Raw genomic sequence first — 21,218 nt, forward strand, 5'->3', positions numbered from 1 at the left:
AACCCTTTACAGGTACATGATTTGCAAGTATTTTCTCCCATTCAGTAGGTTGCCTTTTCATTTTATTGGTGGTTTCCTTTGCTGTGTAAAAGTTTTTTAGCTTGATGCAGTCCCATTTATTTTTGCTTTTGTTGCTTTTGCTTTTGGAGTCAGATCCAAAAAGCCATCACCATGTCTTATGTCTTGGAGCTTACTGCCTATGTTTCCTTCTAGGAGTTTTATGGTTTTGGTCTCACATTCAAGACCTTAATCTGTTTTGAGTGTATTTTTGTGTGTGGTGTAAGATAGTGGTCCAGTATCATTCTTCTGCATGTGGTTGTCCAGTTTTCCTGACATTTATTGAAGACTCTGTTTTTTCCCCATCGTATGTTCTTAGCTTCTTTGTGATAAATTAATTGGCCACATGTGCATGGGTTGTATTTTTGGGTTCTCTATTCTGTTCTAATGACGTACATTTCTATTTTATGCCAATACTGTACTCTTTTGATTACTATAGCTTTGTAATATAGTTTGAAATCAGAGAGTATGATATTTCCAGCTTTGTTCTTCTTTGTTAAGATTGCTTTGGCTACTTGGGGGTCTTTTGTGTTTCCACACAGTTTTTAGGATTGTTTATTCTATTTCTGTGAAAAATGCCTTTGGAATTTTGATAATGATTGCATTGAATTTGTAAATTGCTTTGGATAGTATGGGCATTTTAACAATATTAGTTTTTCCAATCCATGAACATGGAATATCTTATCTATTTATTTGTGTCTTCTTAAATTTCTTTCCTGTTACAATTTTTAGTGTACAGGTCTTTTATCTCCTTGCTTAGATTTATTCCAATGTATTTAATTCCTTTTGATGTTATTGTGACTGGGATTATTTTCTCTTTCTTTATTTTTTTCTGGTATTTTATTTACTTATCAGAGAGGAGAGGAAAGAGAGAGGAGAGGGAGAGAGGGAGAGAATCTAAGCAGGGGGAGAGGTAGAGGGAGAAGCCGACTCCCAGCTGAGCAGAGAGCCCGATGTGGGGCTCAATCCCAGGACTCTGGGATCGTGATTTGAGCCGAAGGCAGATACTTAACCGACTAAGCCACCCAGGCATCCCTGGGATTATTTTCTTAATTTCTCTTACTGAGAATTCATTATTAGTGTTATAGTAACACAACTGACTTTTATATATTGATTTTTTTTTTTTAATCTTGCAACTTTACTGAATTTGTTTTTTAGTTCCGGCAGTTTTTTGATAGAGTCTTTCAGGTTTCCTTTTTCTTTTTCTTTTTTTTTAAAGATTTTATTTATTTATTGACAGATAGTAGTAGGCAAAGAAGCAGGCAGAGAGAAGGGGAAGCAGGCTCCCCACTGAGCAGAGCGCCTGATGTGGGGCTCAATCCCAGGACTCTGAGATCATGACCCAAGCTGAAGGCAGAGGCTTAACCCACTGAGCCACCCACATGCCATGAGTCTTTGGGGTTTTTTACATATGATATCATGTCATCTGCTAATAGTGACAGTTTTACTTCTTCTTTACCAATTTGGATGCCTTTTATTTCTTTATCTTGCCAGAGTAATTACTCTGGCTAGGACTTCCAATACTATGTTGAATAAAAGTGGCAAAGATAGGTAATCGTCCCTTGTTCCTGATTCTGGAGGAATAGCTTTAAGCTTTTCACTGTTGAGTATGATGTTAGCTGTGGGCTTGTTGTATATGACCTTTATTAGGTTGAGAGATGTTCCCTCTATATCCACTTTATCATGAGTTTTTATCATAATGGATATTGAATTTTGCCATATTCTTTTTTTCTGCATCTGTTGAAATGATCACTGATTTTTATCCTTTACTTTGTTAATGTGGTATATACCCTGTTGTTTGCTTTGCAAATGTTGCATCATCCTTGTATCCCTAAAGTAAATCTCACTTCATTATGGTGTACAATCCTTGTAAAGTATTGTTGAATTCAGTTTGCTAATATTTTCTTGAGGATTGTTGCATTTATGTTCCTGAGGGATATTGGCCTATAATTTTCTTTTCTTGTGCTGTCCTTGTCTGGTTTTGGTATTAGGGTAACACAGAGCTTGTAAAAATGAGCTTGGAAATGTTCCCTGCCCTTCTATGTTTTAGAATACTTTGAAGGATTGGTATTCATTCTTCTTTGAGTATTTGGTAGAATTCACCACTGAAGCCATCTGATCCTGGACTTTTGTTTGGTAAGAAGTTTTTGATTACTAACTCAATCTCCTTAGTAATAATTGTTCAATTCAGATTTTCTGTTTCTTCAAGATTCAGTCTTGGAAGGTTATGTTTCTGGAATTTATACATTTCCTTTAGGTTTGTTGGCATGTAATTGTTCATAGTAGTCTTCCATGATCCTTTGTATTTCCGTGGTATTAGTTGTATGATCACTTCTTTCATTTCTGGTGTATTAATTTGAGCTCTCTTTTTTCTTGAGGAGCCTTAGCAAGAGTTTGTCGTTTCAAAGAACCAGTTCCTTGCTCCATCGATCTTTCCTGTTATCTGTTAAGTCTCTATTTCATTCATTTCTGCTCTGGTCTTTGTTATTCCCTACTTCTTCTAACTTTGGGCTTCATTTTTTCTTCTTTTTCAAATAACTTAGCTTATTTGACAGTTTCATGTTTCTTACGATGCGTACTTCCCACCGTGAATTTCTGCCTTAGAATTCCTTTTGCTACATTCCATAAATTTTGAGATGTTGTATTTTCACTTTCATTCATCTCAAGGCATTCTTTTTTTTTTTTTTTTTTTTAAGATTTTATTTATTTGTCAGAGAGAGCGAGTGAGAGTGAGCACAGGCAGACAGAGTAGAAGGCAGAGTCAGACGGAGAAGCAGGCTCCCTGTGGAACAAGGAGCCCGATATGGGACTCGATCCCAGGATGCTGGGATCATGACCTGAGCCGAAGGCAGCTGCTTAACCAACTGAGCCACCCAGGCGTCCCTCAAGGCATTCTTTGATTTCTCCTTTGACTTCTTTTTTGACTCATTGGTTGCTCAAGAGCATGTTATATAGTTTCCTCATATGTGTGAATTTTCCAGTTTTCTTACTATAATTGATTTCTAGTTTTATACCATTGTGGATAGAAAAAAATGCTTGATGTGATGTCAGTCTTTTTAAATTTTTAAGACTTGTCCTAACATATAATCTGTCCTGGAAAATGTTTCACGTGCACTTGAGAAGAATGTGTATTCTGGTGCTTTTATATAGAATGTTCTTTATGTATCTAAGTTCATCTGGTCTCATGTGTCATTTAAGGCCAGTTTCCTTTTTGATGTTCTGTCTGGATGACCTGTCTGTTGATGTGAGGTGGAGTATTACAATCTCCTGCCATTATCGTTTGGCTATCTATTTCTCCTTTTAGGTCTGTTAATATTTATATATTTAGGTGCCCCTATGTTGGGTGCATAAATATTTATAAATGTTATATCCTGGATGCCTGGGTGGCTCAGTCATTAAGCATCTGCCTTCAGCTCAGGTCGTGATCCCAGGGTCCTGGGATTGAGACTCACACGGGCTCCCTGATCAGCGGAAAGCCTGCTTCTCCTTCTCCTACTCCCCCTGTTTGTGTTCCCTCTCTTGTTATGTCTCTCTCTGTCAAATAAATAAATAAAATCTTTTTTAAAAAATGTTATATCCTTGGGACACCTGGGTGGCTCAGTCAGTAAGGCATCTGCCTTCAGCTCGGGTCATGATCTCAGGGTGCTGGGATCGAGCCCCACATCGGGCTCTTTGCTCTGCGGGGAGCCTGCTCCCTCCTCTCTCTCTATGCCTGCTGCTCTGCCTACTTGTGATCTCTGTCTGTCAAATAAATAAACAAAATCTTTTTAAAAAATGTTATATCCTCTTGTTGGACTGATTCTTTTATCATTATATAATGCTCTCCTTTGTCTCTTTTTATAGTGTTTGTTTTAAAGTCTATTTTGTCTGATGTAACTAAAGCTACCCCAGCTTTCTTTTGATTTCCAATTACATGGGACATTTTTCCTTCCATGTACTTTCAGTCTGTATGTGTCTTTACATCTGAAGTGAATCTCTTGAGGCAGCATATGGATGGGTCTTGTATTTTTATCCATTTGACCACTCTGCATTTGATTGGAGAATTTAGTCCATTTACATTTGAAGTCATTATTGAGGGGCACCTGGGTGGTACAGTCAGTTTAGCATCTGATTCTTGGTTTCGGCTTGGGTCGTGACCTCAACAATGTGCAATTGGTCCCCTTGTCAGACTCTGGGCTCAGTACAGAGTCTCCTTTAGGGTTTGCTCTCCTTCTGCCCCACCCCTGCACACACACACTTGCTGTATCTAGAAGAATTAAATCTTTAAAAAATAAATAAAGTAATTATTGATAACTAAACGTATTGCCATTGTGTTCATTGTTTTCTGGCAGTGTTGTAGTTCCTCTGCTCCCTTTCATCTTTCTCTTGTGTAATGCTTCTTATTCCTAGAATGGTCATGTTGTGTTTTCTGGGTGGTAGTTTAGAAGTCTTAATAGTAATAATAGTTCATGTTAACCAAGCACTTATCGTAGTCATTGTTCAGCTAGTCATTGTTCTAAGTAGTTTACGTATATACATGGAGTTAATATGTGGAAATTAACTGATTTCATGTTCGTAACAATGCTAAATGAGAAAGTGGAGAACTTGGTAATGAGAAAGTACATATCTTGTTAAAAATTTATGATGATTTCAGCATTGGGGAGGGTATATGATATGGTGAGTGCTGTGAAGTGTGTAAGACTGAAGAATCACAGCCCTGTACCCCTGAAGCAAATAATACATTATATGTTAATTAAAATAATAAATAAAAAAATTTTATGATGATTTCAAAACAGAGTTTTTTTATTAACTTATAATGCATTATTTGTTTCAAGGGTACAGATCTGTGAATCATGAGTCTAACACACTGCACAGCACTCACCATAGCACATACCTTCCCCAATGTCCATAATCCAACCACCCTAACCCTCCGCACCACTCCCCAGCAACCCTCAGTTTGTTTCCTGAGATTAAGAGTCTCTTATGATTTGTCTCCCTCCCCGGTCCCATCTTGTTTCATTTTTCCCTCCCTTCCCCACAAAACCCCCCGCCCTGCCTCTCAAATTCCTCATATCAGAGAGATCATATGGTAATTGTCTTTCTCTGATTGACTTATTTTGCTTAGCATACCTGACTACAAATTTCCCAGTGTCTCTGAATGTCTGAGCTATTCTGCTCCTTTCCATGAACAAGGCAGGATTATTGCTAGTACAGCTGACAAAGCATTTTCTTCATCTTGAAAACTAACTTTAACAATCATATGTTGCATAATTAGTCACAGTGTTCTTACTAGATAGGCATCCAAAGGCCTCTTTTTATAATCATGGAAAGCAGGGCTCAGAGAGGTAAAATGATTTTTATAAAATTTTTGTCTCTGAGCAAATCCCCGCTAGAACATAGGGTCTTCTCCTGTCCATGCTGTGATAATTCTTAGGCTACAATTCCTCTTTAAAGTTTCTTTTGAGAAATTTTGGAACCCCTCTTTCCTAAATAAAGTAATGTGCTAACTTTTGCCCTTGTATCTAATTTGCTTGAAAAAAAATCTCCTTTTGGGGTAAGTCTCAAGTCAGCAGTATACCTCCCTATTCCTTCTCTCCCATGGCAGTGGCTCCTAAACCTGGCCTTGCAGGGGAATTATCTGAAGAGTCATTAAAAATAGATGTCCCAGGGTCCCAGAACCTGTACTTTTAACCTGAGCTCCAGGTGATTCTCATGAAGGTGGTACGTACCATTTGGAAACCACTGTGCCCGGGGACATGGCACCCTTCCCTGGAGATACATAAGACCAAAGTAAATGGGAGCAAGTGCGTGCTTCTGACCTCTCCTGCTTCCTTCCTAGGTGGATGGTCCTGAAATCGTGCCTTGCCCACTCAGTCCATGTGCCTCTGGCTCAAGGCACAAATATGGACATATTTTTTCTCATTGTTTTGCTAACATTCTGCTTCCTCAAAAAGTTGATATCAAGATCAACAAAGATTCTCTCTGGCAAATCACCGTCTTGCTACAGTCCTTTTCCTCTTATGTACTTGCCTCTTATGTACTCCCAGATGTGGACCGAAAAGTTGGTCTCTCTGGAATTATCCTCAGGTATTTCAAATTTCCTTGGAGAACATTTTGGATAGTGGGATGAGAGAGTGTTCTAGAGTCAGGCAGATCTGGATTTGATCCATATTCTGTCTATTAGCACATTAGCCAAGTTGATGAAGGAGGTAAAAATCTCAGGGGTGCCTGGGTGGCTCAGTCATTAAGTGTCTGTCTTCGGCTCAGGTCATGATCCCAAGGTCCTGAGATAGAGCCCCGCATCGGGCTCCCTGCTCAGTGGGGAATCTGCTTCTCCCTCTCCCTGTCCCACTGCTTGTGTTCCCTCTCTCCCTCCCCCTTCTTGTGTTTCTTGGTGTTGAATAAATAAAATCTTAAAAAACGAAAAGAAAAGACATGGAGGTAGACCTCAATTTTCTCATCTGTAATATGGGAATTGATGATAACTTCCTTGAAATATTGTGTGAAGGTGAGAGATTATGTATATAAAACACTCAAGACAATGTCTGGCCCTTATTAAGTACCCAATAAATCTTTAAAAATACATTTTAAAGATCACTGTAGATCTCAAATAAGGAAATTATGGCTTTGTGAAACTGTTTAGTGAACAGTTTCTTCCTAAACAAAACACACGGACGTGACAGATGGTATGTATCTTGAGCATGGCTGATAGATAATGTAAGCAAATCTAAATTATTTGGCAATAAGCAAATTTCTCCAACAATTGTTGGATCCCTCTCTCCTCTTCAGTAGCACGATCTAGAATAGGTTTCTTTTAATAACTTGTTTCCCTATTTGTTCCTTTCCTAAAAAAATCTTACTAAAGTATATTTGACAATACAGTGTTGTTTTAACACCTCACAGCATAGTGATTTGACAATTCTGTATATTATCATTCACCATAGTAAGTGCAGTCACATCTGTCACCATAAAACATTATTACAATTATTGACTGTATTCACTATGCTATGCTATTCATGTCTGTGTGACTTTCTTATTTTATAACTGGAAGTTTGTACCTCTTAATCCCCTCCATTTATTTCACCCAACTCCCCCAGACACCTACCTTCTAGCAACCACCACATTGTTTTCTGGATTTATAGGTCTGTTACTGTTTTGTTTGTTTGTTTTGATTTTAGATACTACAAGTAAGTGACATTATATGGTATTTGTCTTTGTCTGAGATCTTTCACCTAGCATAATACCCTCCAGGTCCATCTATGTTGTCACAGATGGCAAGACCTCACTCTGTTTTTGTGCCTCAGTAATATTCTGTTGTACATAGATGCCACAGCTTCTTTATCCATTCCTCTATTGATGACACTACTGTAACTAATGCTTCAGTGAACATAGGGCTGTGTGTTTCTTTTCAAATTAGTATTCTCATTCTCTTTGGGCAAATACTCAGTGATAGAATTATCAGATCATACGGTATTTCTATTTTTTAATTTTTGGAAGAAACTCTACACTATTTTCCACTGTGGTGGTACTAGTTTACCCACCAACAGCACACAAGGGTTACTTTTTCTCCATGTTCTCATCAACACTTGTTATTCTAATCTCTTTTTGATACTAGCCGGAACAACAGGTGTGAAGTGCTAGCTCCTTGTTATTTCGGCTTGTATTTCCCTGATGATGTGTGATGTTGAGTATTTTTTCATGTGTCTATCAGTTAACTGGATGTCTTCTTTGGAGAAATGTCTATTCAGGTCCTCTGCCCACTTTGTAACAAATTATTTTTTTCACTGTTGAGTTGTGTAAGTTCTTTATATATATTGGATATGAACCCTTATCTTCTCCCATTAAGTTGGTTGCCTTTTTCTTTTGTTGATGGTTTTCTTTGCTGTGCCAAAGGATTTTATTTTGGTGTGGTCCTGATAGTTTCCTTTTGCTTTTGTTTCCCTTGCCAGAGGAGACATATCTATAAATATGTTGTTAAGGCCAATGTCCAAGAGATTATTGCCATTTTGTTTTTTGTTTTGTTTTTGTTTTTTTTCCTAGGAGTCTTATGGTTTCAGGGCTCATAGCTGGGTCTTTAATCTGTTTTGAGTTTATTTCGGTATACGGTGTAAGAAAGTGGTCCCATTTCATTTTCTTACATGTAGCTGGCCAGTTTCCCCAACATAATTTATTGAAGAGATTGCCTTTCCCCCATTGTATGTTCTTGCCTCCTTTGTCATAGATTAGTTGACCATACACTTGTTTAATAAAGCTTTGTAGCATATCTTGAAATCTGAAACTGTGATGCTTTCAGCTTTGTTCTAATTTCTCAAGATTGCTTTGGCCTATTCGGGGTCTTTGTAGGATCTTACAAATTTTAGGATTATTTGTACCAGTGCTGTGAAAAATGCTACGGATATTTTGATAGGCGTTGCATTGATTGCAAGGTGGATTGTCTTGGCCATTATAGACAGTCTCTATTTGAGTTTTAATATGAATAGGGAAGGAAATAAAAGAAAAAACAACAGATCATGTGGGCAGACCTTGAGCTAGTCAAATGCTGGGCAGATAGCATGACCAGGCAAAGTCTTAAAAAATTTTGTATCAACATATTCAGTAGAAGAAAGCCTGTCTTAGGTAAACCAGGAAAAGCAGAAAAACAGAAAAGCAGGCCAAAAGAAAGGGAAAAAAAGTCATTTTACTGGTAGAGATTTGCTGTTGAAACAAGTGCTTTCAGATGAGATGTCTCTCATTCAGTTAGAATTCTGCCTTCATCACCAACAGCTGGATGCCCCTGGACGTGTTTTGTTCTAACACCTCTGAACTTCACTGTCCTCAAATGCAAAATGAAGTTAATAGGTTTAACTTAATAGGGCTCCTGGGAATGTTAATTAAAATAATGTGTGTAAACCTTTATATTTCATAGGTGCAAGAAATACTGGAGAATATGTAATTTAGCCATGACTTCACTATATATGGTAGAATAAAATAATGTTAGGGTCAATGAGATGTTAGCTAATGAGTATAAATCCCAAACTAGGAGGTGTCGGACGGAATTTAACCTGCCCTCTCCCCCACCCGAGGTTACTTATGGATAGAACTTCCCCCTCCGTAGGAACCAGGTTTGTGGGCAGGAACTTCCCATTCATCTTGGATTTTCAAGAACCACATCATTCATTTCTGTTTTCCTTAAAATGCAGGTGCACCTATTATTATATCTTTCCCACACTTCTACGAAGCGGACCAGCAGTTCGTTTCTGCCATAGACGGCATGCATCCCAATAAGGATGATCACGAGACATTTGTGGACATAAACCCTGTGAGTGCACACGTCTTCCTGGTAAAAGCTTGCATTTTATTCTGTCCAACGCAGTGTTTATTGGCTTAGTCCAGAGCCTGTTAACATTACTGTCTGCCTCGCATATACATATTCAAGGGGAAAAGCCTCAGCTCTGTGCATGTGATACCTAGTCTCATGGCCTAACAGGCTGAACTGTGTGGCCCTGACAGGCAGAAATAGCGGCAAACCTAACGAAAAAGCACCTGTAAACATTGCATTGCTGGAATGACCGAAATTGGACCCGTAAAACCTGGCCAGTGTTCCGCTGCCAGCCTTGGACTTGAACGTGTATACATTCTCCCACTGGCAGACAGATCAGCAGGGTTGAAGCCACATTTTTTCTTTGCTCACTGCTGGGAATGTTTTGGTTGAAATTTAAATATATGGTGCTTTTTTTTTTTTTTTAAAGATTTTATTTATTTACTTGACAGAGACTCAGCGAGAGAGGGAACACAAACAGGTGGAGTGGGAGAGGGAGAAACAGGCTCCCCGCGGATCAGGGAGCCCGATGCAGGGCTCGATCCCAGGACTCTGGGATCAGGACCTGAGCAGAAGGCAGACACTCAACAACTGAGCCACCCAGGTGCCCCGAGCCTCAGTTACTTCTAGCAAGCCTCATTCTGCAGGCACTGTTGAGAGTTTATTGTATGATATTAATTTAAAAGGCATTAGATATACATGTACTTTAGTCCTGTTTTCAAAGAGGAGATAAACTAAAAACCACGTTAAAAGGAAAGGAATATCGTTTTATGATGTGAGAGCCCTTCACTGTTGGAACTGAGTTAGAGGTCAGCTATCTTCATTTTGGGGATTTTGAGCACAGGGAACAGTAAAGAAATAGCAAGAACAGCCTTTTAGCTCAGCAATTTATAGGCACTTTGCTCTTGTGTCTGAGAAATCAATGGTTTTATCTTTTTGTGAAAAAGATCCAAGTGTTTTTCCCCCTCCCCCCCCCTCCCCCACCTTTTCTCTTCACCTTCAGTCAGTTCCTCTTCCTCAGCAGAAAGGTGGGCAGGTGCTTGTCCCCGAGGGCCAGGGCAGTCCCTTAACCCCAGTTCAGAGGCGAAGTGGCCACGGGCAGACCGCCTTCCGGCTTCGTGGGCGTCCCGACCGTCCCGGGGCCCGCTCTCGGGCTCAGAGCTCCCTTCTGGCAGGGTTGCCCAGGGCTTCACCATCCCGAGGGGAGCATCCTGGGTGCTCGCCAGCCGCACCCCATGTCAGGCTTCACTCTAGCCCTGCGGCATCACGGTCTGCATGGTCCCAAGGCCCCAGAGCTCGCACGCATAGTGAAGTTTGGGAGGCAGTGGTCCACCAGTCACCCGACCACAGCCGCGGTTCTGCCTCTGCCCTGGGGTCCGTGTTCCCGTGTCCCACCTGTCCTCGCGGACCTGGCAGCGGCCACGCTGGTTCTGAGCATCCCATGGAGCTGGTGCTTTGCCGAGAAAAGCTGTTCATGGTTTTAATAAGCCCTCGTGTTTTCTTCACACTCCTCTGATCACAGTTGACTGGAATTATTCTAAGAGCCGCGAAGAGGTTCCAGATCAACGTTTACGTCAAGAAGTTAGAAGACTTTGCGTAAGTTTTACCTCTTTCGTCGGAGGCAGTGGGTGGTTTGGCTGCACTGACTCTCCGGTGGGTCGATGTCAGGAGACGGATCCCTTTCTAAGCCTGCCCCCTCCTGCCCTTCAGGGATGAGGCATCATCGGCGACCGCAGAGGCTGTCCTGGTCTTGGAATTTACGTGCTTTATTTAACCAAACACCTAGAGCCTGCTCTCTGGATCACACATTGTTCCAAGCATTTTACACACAGGAACTCATGTATTCCTCATGGTTATGCTGTGTTAGCCCCATTTTACAGATGAGGAAACCAAGGCACGGAGAGGTGACGTAAGGCTACAGAGTGCGCACCTCTCCATGGCATGCGGCGTTGCCCTTGCCACGACTCTGGTCGCCTCCCTTCCTGTCTGCCCACTGCTCCCACCCAGGGCCACAGGCTCCCAGTTAAGGGGCAGTTCACATAGGCTCCTGAGTCCAGCCTCTCCTCCCCGCACTCCATCTAAAAGCCACCGCTTAACCAGGGTCACTAAATATAATCTCCTGCTGAGACTTTTCAATGGGAATTTTAGGGGTATGAGAAGATGCTTATGACTTAAAAAACAAATTGCAAAACTGTACATAATGGTAGGTATCTATTCTTTGTTTCTGTCTGTCTACCCATCTATCTATTACAGCACTTGGCTCCCCCATCAGATTTGCAGATTTAACCCCACATGTCATGGATCTTTCTGGAAAATAAATGTGGTTTGCAAGAATGCATTTTGCCACCCCTGTGTCTTTTCCTGAGGCAGTATAAATTAGTAGTTAAGACCTAGAGCCTTGGAATCAAAATGAAATTACAGTCCTTTTGGTCCTGGGCAGGTGGTAGGTACCACTGTCCCATAATCCCTGGGACATAATACCACCCATAATCCCTGGGACAGTGGTACCTACCGCAGGAGACTAGTGAGAGAATTAAATGAGATCGGGTCCCCCAAACAGCAGGTATAGAGCTGGTTCTTGCTAACGTGCTCTGGGCTCGAGCGAAGACAATACTTAGGGGCCTGGTCATAAAACATTCTGAGGAGGGGTGCCTAGTGGCTCAGTTGATTAAGCATCTGAGTTTTGATCTCGGCTAGGGTCTTGATCTTCAGGTTGTGAAATGCAGCCATACACTGGGCTCTGCGCTCAGTGGGGAGCCCTGCTCCCACAACTTATCTCTCCAGCCAGTGTGCTATCATAATGAGGATGTCTATAAAATAATCTCAGACATCGTCTTTTTTTTTATTGAGGCACGATTGACATCCATTATATCAGCTTCAGGTTGACAATATAATGAGTCGACATTTAGATGTATTACAGAAGGATCAGCCCAGTCAGTCTAGTTACCCATCACCACACTAGGTACAGATTTCTCTTCTTGCAATGACACTTTTCAGATCTACTCTCTTAGCAGCTCTCACTGTGCTTACAATATTATTCACTATAGTTGCCGTGTTGTATGTTACATCCCCAGGACTGACTTATTTTATAACTGGAAATTTTTATCCTTTGACTCCCTCCACCCATTTTGCCCACCCCCAGCCCCCAACTCTGGCAGCCACCCATCCGTTCTCTGTGTCATCTGTGGGCTCAGTTTGTTTGCTTTGTTTGTTTTAGATTCCTCGTGTAAGGGAGAATATATAGCATTTGTCCTTCTCTGCTGATCCGCTTAGTGTAGTGCCCCCAAGGGCCTATTCAGGTTGTCCCAAATGGCAAGATTGTGTTCTTTTTTATGGCTCAGTAGTATTCCAGTGTGAATATATATCAAGTTTCCTTTATTGATTCATCCATTGATGGACACTTTGGTTGTTTCCAAATCTTGGTTACTGGAAAAAAATACTGCAGTGAACCTAGGGGTGCATGTATCTTTTTGAGTTAGTGTTTTTGTTTTCTTTGGCTAAATATCCAGAAGTGAAAATGCTATATGGTCATTCTATACCATTATATGGTACCATATGCCATTATATGGTAGGTCTGTTTTAAATTTTTCGAGGAACCTGCATGCTCTTTTCCAGACTGGCTGCACCAATTTACCTTCCCACCAACAGGGTTCAAGGATTTCTTTCATCCACATCCTCACCAACATACACTACATTTTGCCTTTTGACCCTAGCCCCTCTAACAGGTATGAGGTGCTATCTCATGGTGGTCTTGATTTGTCACCTTTTCTCTTTATAGTGAAACGGGAAACATTAGAACCCTGGTTTTCCCAGTGATGTATATCAATGAGGTAAGTCGTGGGAGGGAGCCACGGGTATATTTCACTTGTGAAAGTGTGGGAGACTTCCGGTATGTCATCTGCTACTGTGACTGCGCGATGTAAGATGTGAGAAAGGGGGCCACTGATTTTTAAAAACTTGTTTGTCTTCAGAAAGTTTTCTGTTTATATGTTTACATGAGGCTGACTGTGTTTGAGATTTGAAAAAATTTCCTTTCTCAAGAACATATTTTGGGGGAAACTCTTTTTCTGGGCAGCTGGTTATGTCAGAAACAAAATGCAGAGCTAAATGAAGCAATGTCAAACACTGTGGACATTTTAGTGATACATGGTTACCTTATCTTTTATCATAGCCTACAGAGTTTTTTTTTAACTTCCGGATAAACAAACATCTATCATGAATTATAGGACACAGACCTGTCATAGTTCAAACAAAAAGTATTTCGCTAATGAAATACTTCTTTCTTTCACACTACTCCCATAGAAATTTTATCCCAAAATATTAGGTATAAATTAAAGTTCTGCAAATAAAAACATTTTCAGAAAGCTCAGTAAACCACCTGCTATCTCAGACACCTGTGATAAATTCTTTTCTGAATCACGTGCATTTACTGTACAAATCCCCTCAACTTCTCTCTTTCTCCTACTCAGTTTGGAGGGGGAACATGTAGGGGGCTTTTCCTCTCTAATAAATTCTTGATTGGCTTGCTTCTGTTGTTAATGGCACCATTTTTTAAAGTTTATGTTATTTTTCTCTGTTCCCTAATTAATTAATTAATTAATAATCTTGCTCTGTATAGAAAATTCAGTAACAGTGATTGGCAAGAAAAAGGAAAGCTAAAATAACTTTCACAAAACCTGGGTGAGATTGATATTATTTTTAACTTGCTTATTTTACTCAACAGCGTGTGGTTAAAGTGTTTCCAATAATAACTTTGTAAAAAATAATTTAGTGTCTTACACTTTGTCAAACTAACATGAGCTGTTTATAAAGCTCTTGGAAAATTATTAAATTTATACTTTAGAAGTGAATCACCAAACAAATATTGAGCCATTATATTGTATACCCAAAACTAATCTGTTTATGTCAATTATACCTCAATTAAAAATTTTTTAAAATATTTAAAAGGCAAATCACTGATAACCTGCCCTTCAGAAACAAGTGCAGCTGACATGGCTCCTGTTGCCTCTTAGCATTATTCTGCTTGTGATATTAGATAGTTGAGACCACTCCATAAATACAGTTTTATAACCTTCTTTTTTCATCTGGCATTACTTTGGTAGCCACATTTATAAACTTTTGAAGGGTTTATGATTGCAATTCTAAGACAAGACTTTGTTTGCTAGGAAAATGTAAGCAATATTCACCAATTTCTAGGATCTGTTTGCAGTTGCTCCCGAGTTGTCATTGTTACTATTTGCAGAGAAGGACTCAGAAGCAGGGCTTTTTGAAAATGGGGAAGGACCCTGCTCTGCCGGCTTGTGTTCCTAATTGTGTTTACATTTGAAGTCCCCTCCAACTCAACGATCGCTTTGCTTTTTTGTTGAAGACTGTATTGAGTCCAGGGAATTGAGGAGTAAAACCTTGTGCTTTTGGTACCTCCTAGAAAGGACTTGACTCTACTCTCCAAAAAGGAAACATTAGACCTTGATGTGACCTTGGATACTGCTCTCCCACCTCCTTTTTGGATCTTGTTCAGTTACTGGAAGCTCCAGTCCTAGAAACCCATCCTCTGCCCCAGTCTGGTGCAGGTTCAGCCTAAATTAAGCCCAAAGTTCCATTTGTTGCTCATAATTTTTATGAAATTAAGCTCTCCAGACATCTCACCCATTACAATTTAAAGAGATAAGATAGGCGCCTGGGTGGCTCAGTGGGTTAAGCCGCTGCCTTCGGCTCAGGTCATGATCTCAGGGTCCTGGGATCGAGTCCCGCATCGGGCTCTCTGCTTGGCAGGGAGCCTGCTTCCTCCTCTCTCTCTCTGCCTGCCTCTGTGCCTCTATGCCTACTTGTGATCTCTGTCAAATAAGTAAATAAAATCTTTAAAAAATAAATAAATAAAGAGATAAGATATTTGTTCTGCATCCAGAAAGTGTTATTCTAGAACATTTTCTTGGTTATCAATACCCTCTGGAATTCTAGTGAGCCTCATGACTTCTTTAGACAACCTGTTGAGACCTCTGGTCTTTTTAGGTTACTTTTATTTTTAAGAAACTTTTTAAAAAAGATTTTATGTTTAAGTAATCTCTACACCTAACAAGGGGCTCGAATTCACCACCCAGAGACCAAAAGTTGTACACTCTACCGACAGAGCCAGCCAGGGTCCTGAGACCCCTGGTCTCCATCACTAAGGATTTAACCAAGACAGTAATTATACTTTGTGCATATTATTTTTGGAATATTTCATTCAGTTAGTCAACTGGCATTAATTCAGCACCTACTGTGTGTAGAGTGCTATTTCTGACATTGAGGTGATTAAGATGTAAGTCTTGCCTTTGGAAACCTCACAGTCACAAGGAGACCTACAGATCAACAGACAGTTACCGCACAGAGTGCGCAGTGATGGGGGTTTTAGGGACTGGTACAGAAGCTTAGTAAAGGGACTTTTAACAGGCCTGAGTTGGCCAGAGAAAACTTCTGGTTGGAAGTTATGTTGAATTAGATATTAAAGGATGTGTTGGAGTTGTCTGATACAAATGATGGTGTTACTTTGTTATGTTTTATTACTCTTTCCCTCCTACTTCCAACCTAATTGGAAAGGAAGACATGTGTTCAGGAAAAAAAAAAAAAAAAAAAGATGTTAATGAATAAATGCCCCTTCTGGTTACTCTAATTTATAAATGAATTTTTAGTCTCTTCAGTTTGCTAACGGGAAGACTTACCCAAATTATGGTTAATGAGTTGGAGGAAAGATAGAGCAAAAAACTTTACAGCCTGCGTATTTAGTAATCAGGGGAATACTATTTTCTTGCCTTCCAGAGTGTTCTCATTGATAAAGAGACTGCAAGTCGACTGAAGTCTGTGATTAACACCACTTTGATCGTCACCAACATACCCTACATCATCATGGCGCTGGGCGTGTTTTTTGGATTGGTCTTCACCTGGCTTGCGTGCAAAGGACAGGGGTCCATGGACGAGGTGAGCAGTGGCTGGAGGAGCATCTCCCTCACTGGGTAACTTTACCCGATGAGGTCCGCTGTGCTCCACTACAGGGCTGTCAACGGCTCCGTCACCGGAAGCCCCAGGGGGATATCTGGGGGTTTGTGCTGGGCGCGGTGATTTCCTGGCCGCGTTACTACTGAACCAAAGGAAGCAAAGCGAGTGTGTCAGAGAGGGAGGAGGAATGCAGTGATGCTCTCTAGAAGTGGGGGCTGTCTTGGTAGGCCTGGAATACCTGGCACTGAGCTTCATATTTCTGAAAATAACCCGAAAGGAGAGGGAGAATATTTAACAGCTAAACGTCTGGACTTTGGTGTCAGACTGGTTCAAATCCCAGTTCCGCCTCTTAGTGGTGGCGTGGCACTAAAATGGGCCTTAGTTCTTCATCTGTAAAGTGGGATCATGAGAGAACCTGCTTGAAGAGGTTTTTTGTGAGGATTAAAGGGTATAGTGAACAGAAAGCACTTGGCCCTGGCGTTAGCATTTCATAGGAGCTCGATAAGCATGAGTTGTGGGATGAAGTAATTCAAAGATTATAAAGTCAAGACAAGCAGAGACCTGCTTGGAAGGAATCAGAGGATGCCAGAAGATGCCTCCCACTGAGTCATCCCTGCGTATGAAATGACTGGCACAGGGGACCAGTAACGTCCCACCCCCCCACACACAACAAATGGTTGGGATAAACAGAGTTCGGTTGACCTAAGTGACCACCTGGCCCTCCCAGCTCCACCATGAAGGAGCCTTTCCTGTGGGAGCAGTGTCCCTTTCTGCACCAAAGGCTTTCCCCCCCTTCTAGACGCTTCAACTAAGTGTCTGAGGCCAATGTGAGGGAGGAAATGAAATAGGTTGAAACCATCGGAATAGTATTAGCTCGGATTTCCCTGTGTCCGACACGATTTCTCTTCCGCTGTGCCCATCAGGGCAGCGTGACTTAGGTGTGAGGTGATTATCTCACCCTTCCTGTGTCTGAGGTGATTATCTCGCCCTTCCTGTGTCTGAGGTGATTATCTCGCCCTTCCTGTGTCTGGGCCTCCCTTCCTGTCTGACGTCGCACAGTCACTGAGATTTTCACAAGCACAGGTGAAAGCCCAGGTCAGTGCTCTCACTGCTCCTGCCATTAACCGTCTGCGTGTAGTCAACAAGCAGGCGACGACTGGGCACCCACCGCCTCTGAGACCTAGTTCCCTGGTAGGTTTTGAGCCAGGAAGGAGCAAGTCCATGGAGTGTGTCCATGAGGGTTATGGGCCCCAGGGTGCCGGGGAGGGCGCTGCTGCGGAATCAGGAGCCAGGCTGAGGGCCCAAGGGCAAGGCAGCAGCCGGCTGAGGTGGGACAGCCGCCCTCCTGTCAGACTCTCCTCCCATCTTCCCCCGCCGCCCTGGCCCCCAGCGTTTCCCCCCCTGGGAGAACTTTCTGAAGGGACCACCTGACGCCGCTGTCCCCTCTCTTTGGAGTCTCAGGGAACCGCAGACGAAAGGGCGCCCCTCATACGAACCTAACCGCGGCCCGAGCTGGGCGGAGGAGCCGTGTGAGCTGTCCTGACCCGGACCATCCGCGTCTACACGGGCATGTGGCCTGTCCCGGAGAGGAGGGCGGAGACCCCGCGCTGGCGAGTGAGGAGAGCGTCCCGGCAGGAGGTTAAACGACTGACTGACTCGGTTGGCCGTTAGGCTTTATAAAATTGTTTGTTTTCCATGTGTCTGGCAGGTATTTAATAAACTCTTGTATAGTAATTTTTTTTTAATTGGGTGCTGGTAGCTCCAGAACTGTGTGACCACTGTCGTGGTTAAAATGTGTCCGCGTGGCTTGTTAACGTCCCTCCGTCTAACCTTCTTCAGTGTGTTTCAGTCACCAACTTTGTGCTTGAAATATATAAAGACGATTTTCTGTTGTATTTTCTGTTGTATTTCACCCCAAAAGAGAAGGAAGGAAGAGTTCGGAACCCAGGGTAAAATGGTAGCCTCATAAATACATCCTTAAAAGGCATCTAATGTCCTCTTTTTAAAAAGTGGTATATTGTATTTCATGCTAATCTTCAGTTCATAATTCCTCCAGGAAAATAATTCGATCTTTTGACTCCTTGCAAGCCCAGTGGGGAAGGGGTGTGGGGGGTGTGCTGTGGGGCGAACCCTGGGAGTTGATTGTGATTAAGCACCTGAGGCATTTTTGCTCGTATTTTTGCGAATTGAGAGGATGTACAGGTAATGTTGGTGTGGACAGGTACAGATGTTTCATGTGGTGTAGAAGTAAATGCTAGTTATGACATTTGTGCGTAGTTTGGGAGGGTTTTTTGTTTTGTTTTTAGTCAAAATAATCTTGGTGTGGAAAGGTGCTTCGGAGAGGTGTCACCAGTAAGTGATTTTTCCCCCAGTCACCCGCGCCAAATATGATACTCTATTAATTACAATATTATTGAGTGATTCTTTGTAAAATTATTTATGAATATGGGAAATCCATCCATTCACAGCCCGAGTTACACACACACTTCAGGAAGTCTGACGGTGCTCACAGGATATTTCTTCCGGGGCAGTCTTCATGGGAACTTTGAAATTGTTTTTGTAAGTTGGCTTTCTGTCCCCAGATTTGACCTCTTCCAGTGTTCTGTGGTTCACTGTCACTCATGGAGAGAGAAAAATGTGCCCTACACATCCTGTGACAATCATCTTACTGACAGAATGAATGAGGGGGTTTTAAAATATTGCACAGAAAAGGCTTTAAAGAAAGGTCCCTAGGGACCCAGGGGGCAGGGCCACCTCTTTTCAGAAGACCCCTTGGCTTTCAGTGCAGCCTAAATCAGAGGATTAGGAACCACCACATGACACAAATTCAAGCATATTTAAGGGCATTTTCTTGGTTCTCAAAGTTCACTATTCATTTTTGATCGAGAAAACTGTATAGTTATCCAGCAAAGTGCACAGAGAATTTCATAACAGCTGAATCATCTTACAGGATTTTCTGTCTGAAGCTGGATTTCAGTGTAGCATATGAAGCGAGAAGGCCATGACTGTCACAAATACAGCTTCTGATCCTGTGTGGAGGTGGTAATCCCATTATTTGCCCCAGTTTCTTTCTCTCTACACCAACAACACAATATGTGACGTGTTCCCTTCTTGAAGGGGCTAATTCGTTAAACTCCCAACTTCTCCGTGAATGAAGATAGAACTTACAGATATCCCAAATCACCAAAAGGGGAAAAACTAAATTGAAAATATTTTGTCTTCAATAATGCCAAATATCTAGATTTTTAAATTTATCGATATTGGACTATATTCTTTTGTTTATCCACTTATCCACATGAATAAAACTGATGAACCAGTGCATGTTTATTGGTTCATCCTATTATCAGGGTATCTGTGAGGAGGAAATTTCTAAATACTATGAATGATAACAGCCCATGTACGCTTTCAGACTGACTCCCACACAGGCAGGGAGACCAAAACACATTACCGCCTTGCAATTCTTCATAGTGATTTGGCTTAACATCCCATGTGATATTATGCCTCTGAAAAATCTGTGGAAAGCCCATACACTGACGTCAGGGTTATTGGTTGGTTAAAAAGAACAAACGTGCCTCTCGGGCTTTAGGTTGAGCATAACAGACTTCCTCACTGATTCTCTCGGAGCCCTTATCCTGGAAAGGCCTCCAAAGTCTGTAATTGTTGTTATCACAAAATACGTGTGTCCTGTACTATGACACTCAGTTTAGGGAGAAACCGAACAGAGGGAGGTGACTATGCCTCTCTCAGGGAAATCTGAGAGTTGAACACAGGACAGGGAATGGGCTTTGCCACTGGTAGCTCAAGGCTTTTCCTACTGGACTTAATTTCTTTATGTTCTGGAAAGATCACTAATGATCAAGTGCAGTGAGTACTATAGGACTAGCCCCTATTGGGGTTTTTACTGAAGGGAGGTTGGTTTTTGTTTTTTTATTTAAATTGCTTGAGACACGAGTTCTGCAAAGGGTGACCTTCACGCTTGCTGTCTGGGCATTGTTTCTGGAAGTAAATGCTCCTGGCCATCAAACAGAATACTGACCAGAATGCTCTTCCTGTAGCTGAAATAATTGGTTCATTTCATGTGATTCTAGACTTGTTTATTTCTACCCGTAACGCAATGAAGTATTTCACTAATAAAACTGTTTCTATGAAATTTCACTGGAAATCGTATGTGATGTCATCAGATGACTATCGTCTCTGGAGTTTCATTTGAAAGACGTTCTTTGTCCTTGTGACAGATGCAGGCCTGAGTCTCACCTGTTGGGCTCCCTGTGAGTTCTGCTTAGCTGTGGTGGACGGGTCCAGAGAGCCTGACCCATCAAGCTTGAAGCGGGTCCACAGCGAGTTTCTCTGCCCCAGGGCTTTCTCTAGAGGCCTGCAAGCCCCTTAGCAGCACTGGGGGTCAGTAGGCCGACATATTGGCCCTTAACCAAAGGGGGCAGGAGCAGGAAGGAACATGTTTACAAGTGACAAAATAGGACATGGCAGGTTTGTTTAGCGAGGCCTGCTCTGGCTGCGAGGTGAGTAAACTGGAAGAGTCTATGTGGATACAGGGAGGTCAGTGAGGAGGCTGCCATGTTGGGTGGGTCCCTTTGGGGTCTGCGTTGGCATGTGAGATGGGGGTCATGCACCGGACTCCAGGGAGAACTCCACAGAGCTGCACAGCAGGGGTTAATTAATTGGTTTTGTTGGGGAAAATAAAAATGTATAGGCCCGGAAGAGCAAGATAAAAAGCGCAGACCCTCCAACCTCCTCTCATCCCACGGAGAGGCCAGCCAAGGGCCAGAGTACTGTTTGGTCTCACTAAAGAGTACAAATCTGCCTTCTAGTCCCCCTTTTGAAGAGACAAGCATGAAGAAGCAGTCTTGTCCATGAAGGAATGTACAAGCCATTGAGCCACAGGCAGTTTGGATTG

The 21,218-nt window shown here is 41.9% G+C and overlaps 1 protein-coding gene across 1 annotated transcript in view; it reads left to right on the forward strand.

Moving 5' to 3' along the window:
• Nucleotides 1-20,461, forward strand: part of SCARB2 (scavenger receptor class B member 2) — a 70,943-nt gene extending 50,482 nt beyond the window's left edge. The window contains exons 8-12 of the mRNA XM_059159004.1: nt 9,216-9,334; nt 10,857-10,930; nt 13,113-13,164; nt 16,130-16,288; nt 17,768-20,461. Of these exons, the coding sequence (XP_059014987.1) occupies nt 9,216-9,334; nt 10,857-10,930; nt 13,113-13,164; nt 16,130-16,288; nt 17,768-17,806 (443 nt within the window). The 3' untranslated portion in view covers nt 17,807-20,461. The remainder of the gene's footprint in view (nt 1-9,215; nt 9,335-10,856; nt 10,931-13,112; nt 13,165-16,129; nt 16,289-17,767) is intronic.
• The last annotated feature ends 757 nt before the right edge of the window (nt 20,462-21,218 follow it).

The sequence above is a fragment of the Mustela lutreola genome, chromosome 1 (genome assembly GCF_030435805.1).
Source record: "Mustela lutreola isolate mMusLut2 chromosome 1, mMusLut2.pri, whole genome shotgun sequence".
NCBI classification, from domain to species: Eukaryota; Metazoa; Chordata; class Mammalia; order Carnivora; family Mustelidae; genus Mustela; species Mustela lutreola.